This window comes from Alnus glutinosa, chromosome 3 (genome assembly GCF_958979055.1).
Source record: "Alnus glutinosa chromosome 3, dhAlnGlut1.1, whole genome shotgun sequence".
NCBI classification, from domain to species: Eukaryota; Viridiplantae; Streptophyta; class Magnoliopsida; order Fagales; family Betulaceae; genus Alnus; species Alnus glutinosa.
Genome location: NC_084888.1, coordinates 4,436,718 through 4,448,109, shown reverse-complemented (window position 1 = coordinate 4,448,109; position 11,392 = coordinate 4,436,718). Strand labels below are relative to the sequence as shown.

General features: G+C 34.6%; 1 protein-coding gene and 1 non-coding gene across 2 annotated transcripts; one reads left to right on the top strand and one right to left on the bottom strand.

The window, feature by feature from the left end:
* Positions 1-7,287: 7,287 nt before the first annotated feature.
* LOC133864866 (transcription factor HEC2) lies at positions 7,288-8,240 on the bottom strand. Its single transcript, XM_062301294.1, has one exon. It carries the CDS (start codon positions 8,092-8,094, stop codon positions 7,399-7,401), a length of 696 nt encoding a protein of 231 aa, XP_062157278.1. The 5' UTR covers positions 8,095-8,240; the 3' UTR covers positions 7,288-7,398.
* A 3,079-nt stretch (positions 8,241-11,319) lies between these two features.
* TRNAR-UCU (transfer RNA arginine (anticodon UCU)) lies at positions 11,320-11,392 on the top strand. Its single transcript has one exon. It is a non-coding gene; the product is annotated as a tRNA-Arg (tRNA).

Below are 11,392 nucleotides of genomic sequence, written 5' to 3'. Positions count from 1 at the left end.
TACCATGTTAAATTATCACTTATTATAAAAACTTAAAACTAATAAAAAATAATTATTTTAATTATTTAATTGATACTCTAATATATAATACTTTCCCAAAATTAAAAAAAAAAAATGATAGCAATAATTAGGATGGGCCCGCAGCGACAATTAATTCTCAGCAACTTTCACATGCTCATTTTAACATATTTAACCATTGACTTAATTTGACCCCACTAAAACTATACTCTATCATTTGCTTCTCTAACAATCAATGGTCAGTTCTCTCAGACCAGAGGCTAAACGTGGGACACATTTTTAAAATAAATAAATAAAATAAAATCTGTGGAAAGCGACTAAAAACTCGCTGTGCAATATGATCTCATTTGATTCCGCTCACTCTTTTGTAATCTTCTCCTTCCTTTTATTTTATATTCTACATTTTCTTGGTTAAAAATATTCAATATTTATTAAAAAATTTACATAAGAAATTGGTAGCAATTCAGACCATCTTGCGCGTGTATATATATATATATATATGTGTCCCATCAAAATTAATCTGACTTTAAAAAAATTATTTTATCAAAATGAATAATGATCCAACACAAATTTAATGGTGATTTTAAAAGCTACATTAATTATGTGAACACAAAGAAGACGTTTAATTAGCATTACTTATATATATATATATATATATATGTGTGTGTGTGTGTGTGTGTGTGTGTGTGTGTGTGTGTGTGGAAAAATTATGTTTAGTCTCCATATTTTTATCTAATTTAGATTTAGTCTTTAAGTTTTTAATTTTAATAATAAGGTCCCTAGTCACTTTACCATCAATTTTAACGGCTTACCATTTGACACATCAATGCTCATGTCAAAGCCACGTTAGCGCGCAAGTCAAGTCATCCATAGAAAAAATATATAAATAAACAATTTTCTTCACTTTTTTCTTAAAAAATAAAAAATAAAAAATAAAATCAAAATTATTTTCACATTTATATCACATTAATCAATTTTTATTTTATGATCTCATAATTTTTTTATTTTTTATTTTTTTAAAAAAAAAAACCAAAAAAAGAAGAAGAAAGAAGTGTGCACTTAGAGGAAAAAAAATATATATGATGACTCACAGCCATCCTTGGGCCTAGCCGTGGGTCATTTTTTTTATTTTGTTTTCACATTTTTTGAAATTTTGATTTTATGAAGTTGGTATTTTTGTCATTTATGCTTCATCGATTAAAATTTAACAGACAAATAAAATAACTTGAAAGGGTTCATAGATTAGAATCTTACACTGTAATTAATTTAAATTTGAGAGTTAAGTGTAATTTCTCCTAAGTCCTAAATATTTTGGTAAACCTAAATTCTTACATCATCTTACATATAAAAGAGCAATCATTTTCAAGCGAAACTAAATTCATTGATCTACATTCTTCTTCAACAGTATATTAATTCCAACAGTCTTTGAAAGATAACCTAATTTATATAGAGCGTTAATTAATTTTCATACTCCCAACTTTCCTTTTTCTTGCGCATGACAATAATGGTCTTATTTCCACAAAGTAGGGACAGTCACAAGTGATATGTTGGCTTTGTGATTGACATAAAGTTTATTGACACATCACACATGGGTAATGAGTCTGGCTCCTGTCTGTCATAAAGCATAAAAGACAACTAGACAAACCAGAAAACAGGAAAAATAAAAACAAAAAAAATATATTGTTATTGTATAAAATCAATTTTGTAGTACAAAAATAATCTTGTAGTTTCTTAGAGTAGTCCCAGGAGATTCGCTACTTTCCCCATTTAGCTAGAGTAGCGTGAAAAATGAGAAAAACTCACATCTATCGACTTATCTTCTCCAAACCTATTTTAGCTTTCTCTTCCATTTAATCTTATGTACTATGTGGCATTTCATTGTGCACAAATTGATTGATATTTTAATCTTTTTTCCTCTCTCACTGTTTCTTCCCCCCTCTCTCTCTCTCTCTCTCTCTATAGCTCAGAGTTCATCTTCTCTGGCGTTCTCTCTCTCAGTTGGTCTTGCTTGGAGAATGGGTATGGTGGTGATCGAAAAGAGTACCATCAACGTCAAATCGCTCGACGTCAATGAAGCCTCGCTTCCCCAACCTAACCCCACTGACGGCGACGATATAGGCACCAACTTCAACGGCAAGGATCTAAGCCACCACTCGATCCGCAATGAGAGATCGTCGAAGGACTTGGCGGCTCAGTAGGAGAAGAAACCCATGGGTCATTGTGTTCAAAGTCTTCACCAAGAACTTCGTCCTCCTCATGGTCCTCGCGTGGCCTGGTCAAATTGATCCGTAGACTCGCCATGAAATCTAATTTATTTGGTGTTTTTGGTGAAGATGAGATTTTAATTAAAATGAATAAAAATTAAAATTGATTATTTTAATAAAAATAGATAATAAGTTTAGATAAGTTGATAGAGGAAGGTCTTGAGAAGTGGTTACCTAAACTAGCAAAAGTGAATTTTGATTAGTTATTGTAGATAAAAATTTACATCACCTGTTATAAGTGCTCTTATAATATCTTTTTGTATCAAATTGATCTTTTGGTACAAATTTCCTCTTTTTTTTTTTTACCAAAATTATTTTAAAATTATAATTTTACCACAAAAAAAAATGAAAAAGAAAAGAAGGATTGATTGATTGGAAATACTGCACAATAGCGCTATTAATTCCAAAACTACGTATTACATTTTAAATTTATCTTTTGAGTTATCAATTGTTTAATTTTAATTTTCTTTTAAGAAAAATTAATATTAATTCTGTCCTGATTTATCATTACTTGGTAATATGACAGCTTTTTTCCAAAAAAAAAAAAAACTTAAATCACCATTATTATTAGAATATATTATGATATTTAATTACCTTATTGATTTATGAAACATATATTGGTTTTCTTAAATTGCCAATATATAGAGAGCTTCCTGGCCTTCAATTGAACCGCGTATAGCGTGGGCTGGGCTGAGCTAAGAGATTTGGGCCGGACTCGTTTAATCCGCTCACAAAACCCGCAATGGTCCATGGGCTGCCTTAAATCATTCCATACCATTGGGAGTTTGATGACAGCATAGTGAATTTTATGCATATCTGGACCATGGGCTGAAGAGAAGAAAACGCCAGAAGATTGCACAGGGTGGGTGACATGGGACAAAAAGAGGTGACTGGGGGAGATGAGATTGACGATAGCGTCTGGTGGGGTGTACATATGGGGTGGCTTTTTGGGCCTATTTTATTTATTAAGGTATATTTTAAATGATTTTAAAAATAATTTAGACCGATTTTTAGTGTTTTGGGTTTGTTTTAATTTTTTTTAAACCTAATCTTTGAAATAATAACGATTTCACATTACTTTTATCTTTTTTCTCAAGTGTTACATAAGAAAACAATATAACTCAAACCAATGTAAACATAATTTATATATAATCTCAAATGAGTCATTTTGGTGTATTTATTAAATATAATATATAAAAAATATATATTATATGTAAAGGGTATACAGTTAATAACCGCACGCCGCATGTCTTACAAATGCTATCTGCATACGTGCATAATAAGTTTTTGCTAACCGTATATGCATCTGCATGTGAGAATAGTTATAAATAACGGATGCGAACGGTTAGTATCTGTCATTATGTACACCCTTGTGTGTAGTAGGTAACGAGGGAAGAAATGAGTTTATTTATTTACTCAAACTTGGGAAAGGAAAAGGGAAATTACAAACTAAGGGAGAGAGGTGGCCATATTCGATCGGTGCGAAAAAGACACTTAGAGGTCTTGTATAATTGTCTTCGATATATTCACTCTTTCGTCTCTTCTTGCAAAATAATAATAATTGAGATCAAATCCTGATTTCACTATGTATGGAGGATGGTTAACGAATGTGAGCTGACAATTAGAATATATGAATTTGTTTCAATTTAATCTATTAAACTAACATTCCTTTTTAAACCATGTTATCCTGATCACTAAAGTAGTCAAAATAATTAACGTGCTATAAGTGATAATTTAGACGAATTTGGAAACTTATCAAATTAAAGTAATAATTAAAGTTAATTGTTCAACGAACGTACATCACATGTTCAATCTGATTTACAAGATTTGGCCACGTAATAGAAAAAAAACTTTTTTTTTTTTTTTTTTTTTTTTATCTGATAGAACTTGTTTTGGTGTAATTTTTGTCTGAGATCGTGTAACATTCTAGCTATACGTGCGTCTCCCTTGGCATAAAGGGACAAGGTGAAGAATTTTGGTTCAAGATCTGCAACGTCCTCTACCTGCCCCCCTTTAATTGGGCACTTCTGCCAAAATCTAATCCAACCAACCCTTTCATTGTCTGTATTCATACGTATTATACAAATGAATCTGATGAAACTTCCATTTCAGCTCAATATCTCCTTATCTTCGTATTTATTCTTATTTTATACTCCCTCCCACCCCCCACCTAACTTTTATGCGTCTCCACCACCAAGTCTAATGCATGCATACCCTCCTAATTTTGTTCCTCCCATGGAAGATGGATATCAATAAAAATAAATATCTTATTTCTTATTGCAATGAAGCTTTTAAGCCGTTACACGTCAAATGGTGTACATGTTGCTACATATATGGTAATATTATTTACACCGTTAGATGCAATAAAAGAAAAAGGATAAACGGAAATGAAATGATATTTTCGAAGGAAGAATGATACAATGAACTTGCGGGGGTTGTGAGAGGTAGCTAGCCAAATAGCCCATGCATGTGTGAAATTGATGAAAAGGGGTCTCCCCACACGAATAATCAAAGGCTCTATGGGCATGTTGGGGCATTAGTGGGATATCTCACATGGTCCTTTTGCTAGAGATGCGGTTTGGCCATTATATATATTATCTTTATCTTTTTATTATTGCTTTTGATTTGATTTGGATGGATGCATGAGAGAAATGGGTGTTAGTGAGGCATGATCCTTGAGACATGAACACTTCTGCTATCCAACCCTGCCTCGGGAGGCAACCTACCTCACCCACTATATATATCTCCTTCTCCAGTTCTCCCAACACCCATTTGCTCAAGTTAAAAATCAAATGGAAAGAATTAAAAAAAGAAAAAAAAGAGAGCTAAACATCAACAATCAACCAGCTCATGACACGCATGCACCTTCCTTCTTAGGGAGGTAGACCCTAGCCCAAGTAACCTTGACCCCTTCATACGTGAGGTCGATCACTTCCTCTTCAATGAAAAGCAGCAAGAACTTACTCCACCGGCCTGCTTAATTATGGCCTTTAAGAAGGATGAGCAAAGAGCTAGGACTAAATGGTTTGAATAACAACCCAAATAGAGTTAACCAATTGCAGTAATAATTCCCGGCTTAATTAAGATATGGTCCTAAAATACCCAACTTTTAGTCCTGACTACTATTTTATGTACCAAGACTTTGCAATCAGCCTTTTCAGCTTGTAGAATATAATAAACACCCTAAGGTATCTCACAAGGAGAGAAGTCATCGGATTAGAATTTCTAACAATTTTTTATACAAATTGCTGGTAATTTAGGCAGCCCAAAATTTAGATAGTCCATATATATAAGGTCACTTGTCCAAATAAATTGTGAACTGTCTATATACCTATTCGGATATGTGAGTTTTGTGTGAATTCTCTTACAATGTATTATTCAAATTGCTTGAAATCCTTATCCAAATAGCATATTGTAGCCAAGAATACGCAAAATCTGCTCCTTGGCAGACTTTGTCACTTCACAAGAGAAGAGGTTATATATATATATATATATACTCCTGTGTGGGCTAGCTAGTGCTTCAAGAATAGGGTCTTAAAAGAATAATAGTCTTTTATAGTTTATTTCTTATTTCAATAAGGAAAGTTATACTCCAATTTTTGTGTTAGACAAGTATGGAGATTTTCGTTTATTTTTGCTAGATAGGTAATATTAGTATTTATGGGTCTTATGGAAATTTGACCTGATTTGATTTTGTAACCCTATTTAAACCAATGTTTGGTTGAATAAATATCATGCAAAAAATTAATCTCAAACCTTGTGTTTGAAAGGGTTTAAGTTCTCTTTAACGAATGTAAAGGGTTTAGGTTTCCTCAAAACTCAACAAATTATCCTATTACGTGTTATTGAAATCATTCACGTAATAGCTAACTAGTTAATAAATAATTAAATATCAATATTGCATATTCATTCCTCGCTCTAAATAAAACTTTCCAAATGCACATGGTATAGTTCACAGCAATAGGTTAGCTATTTATATTATTTTTCATCTCTGATTTTTCTTCCTAATTTTTAGTATGTTCTAAAACTTAAAATCGAGAAGAACACATACATAGTCTTTATCAAATATATTTTGTCTCCCATATTACTAATTATGCTACTTAGTATACAAGGCGTATATAAATTAGTAAAAAAATGTAAAATCAATTATTGTAGTTTTACTGAGTTGTAAACAATTCACTGGGTTTAAAAAAAGATCGAAAACTCTATGGATAAGCCAAAAACTAAAAATAGGTCATTGGGCGCATTTTCCTTTAACAAATTGGACAAAATCCGTTAGTGAGACATGATATATATGGTTGATTTTCACTGTTACGTCATCTCATTTATATGACAGTTGTATATACAAATTAAGAAGCATTACTCTTAATAGAATATGATTATGATCATATGCTCCAATTTCTATGCTCCAATCTTTTAATTTAGAAATGCAATTATGAGTAATATTAGTCATAATCAGTCATTGAATCCACAGCAATGCTATATCCTGGATCAACAGTTTTATATATATATATATATAGTACAGCAGTGGATCAAAGGGGAATCTTTAATTGGGAATAATATATCCTGTAATTTACCGCACAACGGGGACGTTTTAGGGTTTTAATTAAGATGCACTCTAAAGATTGTCAATCGGGGGGAGCAGATAGAAAAACTTAATTTACACGTTGAAAGTATATTTCTTTGTCTATTCGCCCCACTCTCTTCTTCACCCAATATTCACGATAATTCCAAAAGAGTCCAATATATGATATATCGGTAGAATGTAAATGAAGAAAGCATTTTCCGGGCCGGAAACAAACACATTCAGATACCATGCACGGGAAAAGCAGTTTCCCATTGACTAAATTGCACATAACACTAACACGGTCCGGCCATGATAAGGGCGATAAGTTAGAAGGAGTCGTCGCTGAAATCAAATAAGCCATTCATTTGCAATATCCATTTTTGCATTTAGATATATAAATGTCCTCAACAAATTAAAAAGGTTAACAGTACTGATATATATGAGGAAGGCCATCCATTAATTGGAGAACTCTTTGATACACTAAGAAAAGGAAGAAATGAACACTATTTCCTTTTCAGCATCCCCACCAGAAGATCAGCATCACTTCACCTACGCGTTGGGATCGACCCACCCCACCATTTGAGCAGAGTAATTCACATTAGCATGAGCACTCGTCATCCCCGGCGGGAAGCCAACACTACCACCCATGTGAGTATTATTAGCCCCGGCTTGTTCCAACGTTTGAACTTGTTTCTTCAAGAACTTCACGTAATGAATAGCTTCATCTAACATGGAAGCCGTATCCATCTTCGTCCCTCCTGGAACAAGTCTTTGCAGAATCCTTATCCTCTCGCTTATCCGCTCCCTCCTATGCCTCGCAGCCACGCTCTGTGGATCCTTTGAGATCTTCACATTCCTCCGCTTAGGCGGCTTTACCGATTCCGGGTCTATGTGAATAGGCTGCATAGCCGCTATCCGGAAAATCATCTCCCTCATTGCCGCCATTGATGAGTTCTTCTTCTCGTATGAATTTGCAAGTAGTGACAATGCACCACCACCGGAAGCATTATTCCTGATTAATCTTCCTGACATCACGGGGGCTTGAAGAGGTGGCGTCACGGGCTCTTGAATGGGAGTGCCGCCCGTGAACGGCATGGAGGAAGCTGGATTTATCAGAGCTGGGTATGTGGGAGTCATGTTATGGAAAGGATCACAAAATTCAGGAAGCTTTTCCATTTGCATCATCATTGCCATCATGTCCATGTGATCCATTGGTGATGATGATTTTAGCATGTCAACATCCATCGTTTCTTCTCTCACACACGCAGAGAAGAGCAACAGAGATATGGGCGAGGAAGGGTTTTTATCAGATATATGCGCGCAGTTGCAGAGATAAGGAGGTGGAAAGAATAAAATAGTGATAGAAAATAGTTTGTAAGATTATCTCTGGAACCGACCATCAGTCTAGCAGGCTCACTGTAAGTGGAAGGGCTTTATATAGCAAGTTGCGACTATTATTTTATTCCTGCAAACACATGGAAAAGTCTCCAACTCATTCATGAATATTTAATTTATCATCTCTAATTGAGACCGCCCATCACTGTGGGGCTACCTCTAAGTATTGTCTCCACCATCTGATCTAAAGGTCAAACCTGCATGGATATCATATCCACGGTACATTTTTAATTGGGACCGCAAATTTATAAAGGGTTCAGATTCATTAAGTAATGGTGCATGAACCGCTTCCTTTCACTGCTGCGATTCTTTTGCTTCCTTTCAAAGCGACGACTCTTTTGACTGAATGTTTACATTTGCTTTTGCGTTAAAAATTTGTAGTTTAATTCCGATAAGAAGACCCAGCAACCCCACAATCACATGAGATTTTGTCAGGAGATCAGCCTCCCCCAAAAAGACTCTGCTGCCGATCGATGCAACTTGTAGTATGAGGAAGCTAGTGGTGCCGGCGGTGGGATATTCCGGTGTGTCAGTTGCTTTATGTGATCATGGTGAAGTGGGTTGCATGGGGACCTACTGTACAGCAAGTATTATTCCAGCTTGGGTTAGACCCTGATGATGCACTGCTGGTTGATCTCACTGCTCCATTGGCACGCTTCTCGAGGTGGGTTAGAAGCTGGCGGTGATGCTGACCCCCCTACTAAAAATCTCTGACTTCTGCTTATTTTTGCAGTGGTAAATTTCCTGCTAACTATTGGTAAACAAACTTCGGTGCAGCAGCTTTTCAATCTTCGTGAAAATGTATCACGTACGACAGCATGAAAAAGTCTTTGAAGTAAATCTGATAAGCATTCATATATATATATATATATATATTATACGTTAGATGGCTAGCTTCAAGAGAAGGATATTTGCAACTCTACGAAATTGTACAAATTTTTTGTTTCAAGGTTCATATATATAAGGGGAATTAGTGGATTCTCTCGGTGACTAGGAACGTTCATTAATATTATCACAATCGTGGATTGAACATGTATATATATATATGATGGCAAAAAATGTTTTCAATGACTGAATTTGCCTTTTCTTCTTTACACTACGTCATAATTAGTAATTATATAGATTATGGTTTTATGTTAAAGTGACACAAATGAAATCAATTATATTTCAGTATCTTTCCAAAGGTTCTCTCTCTCTCTCTCTCTCTCTCTCTCTCTCTCTCTCTATATATATATATATATATATAATAAAAAAGAATCCAGAAAAGAGAGAGATTTGCATGCAAATTCGGTTGATGAGGGTATTTTTTCACTTTTTATTAAAGAAGCATGTATACTAGATCTCCCTTAGAACATAAAGAAAGAAGGTTAACACCAATACTATTAGACTATTTCTCTTGCTGAATGAGAAAGTATTATATTTGCAACTTGAAGCATTCTTCCAATTGCACTGCAAGATCAGACATAATTCAATCTTTTCGCCATATAAAATTAGTTATATAAGGCAACTTTATTGCAACTGCTATATTCTATAATCACTAACCAAGACAAGTACATTTTCAAATGCACATGGAGGACTGGGCAAAGAATTGTTTCAAAATCTTTTTTCCAATATCCAAACAGCAAATATAGAGATGAAGATATATATAATTTTTCCCTTCTGTGCATTAGGGGACCCATATGAAAATGAAAGAAGATAGTAAGTTACAGAAACAGATAATAATGAGGAAGCACGGTGAAGAGATAATTACAAAAGCTCAGTGGGTGGTCCCTGCTGATTTCTCCATGTTTCTTAAATGTTTGGGCATGATATTCCTCAATCTTCAACCCAATTGGTTCGTTTTGCTTTTACCTCAAATGCTGAAACCAACATCAATAATAGATCATGCAACCTTTCAGATTGTCTGCCCTTTGTTTTCCATTCCACCATTACTTCCCCTGGCCTATCGCGTAGCAGCTTTAATTCTCTGGTTTGCATGGTATCTATCATCGCGGGTAAATAAGCATGACATAGCCTTGAGAGTTGAGACCATATTTGTTGACAAAGTCTCGATCAAAGCGTTAACTCTCCTAAGCACTAAAACGGCAGGTGCTTCATGAATGCGCTTTCCACGAATCTGCAGAGTCAACTCTGCAAATTTAAAGGTTGGCGGTGGGCTTTCACCAAAAACACAGCTCAAGAAATCAATTCTTCTCATAGCGTATGTAGGTTGATAACTTGATAGATAGACACAAACTTGCCATATAATCAAATGGTTAGCGTGTTTTGGAACCGGACTTGTTGAAATTAGAACATGTATTCCTTGTTAGAGTATATCAAAAGTTCATATAATCATAGTTAAAGACTATTACCTAGAGATTAATAGAGTTATATTGTAAATATAACTCAAAAAAATAAGAACAAAATATAATCATTTAGACCAAAGTACGTAATTCTTTGTATCTATTTATAACATTCCGCATTATATGTCTTGAAACTGGACCGAGCAAACCATTTGGTCTAATAGTATAGGCGGCGCCCAACTCCTATATGCATAGGGAGTAATCTATGACAGGAAGAAGAACCAAAAAACATGGACCACCAGAGTTTGAAGATGAGCTAATCTGGAGCCATGCATGATTGAGTCTATCCCGCTAAGGCACTAGTTGCATGTCATGATCTTTAATAAAAGCCACGGCGCTGATAAGCATGAACATGCATATATAGCTACTGCATATAAGACACAGACGCTGTCCAATTTCGTGAGAGAATCCGAGGGCAGAGTTAAGGCTCAAGGAAACATATATGGCTAAAAATGGAAACTTTTGTTTTGTCCATATGGTAAAAGATGGGATTGTAAAAGCTGTGGGCATGCCTTTCAATTCTTTCATGGATTGTTGGCATCAAAATATCAATTCGAGATTTATTCAGTAAACAGGAAGATAATATAGATGACCATTTATTGTTTGGTAGCTAATTCATTAATTATTTTTGTTTATTTTAATTTGAGAATTAGCATAATAAAATTATATTTTCATGGAAACGCAAATAAAACGTTTAGGTTTTATAGCGTAATTAAAGGGGCAATATGGACAAGCGCCTGTGGCCTAATGGATAAGGCGTCTGACTTCTAATCAGACGATTGTGGGTTCGAGTCCCACCAGGCGTG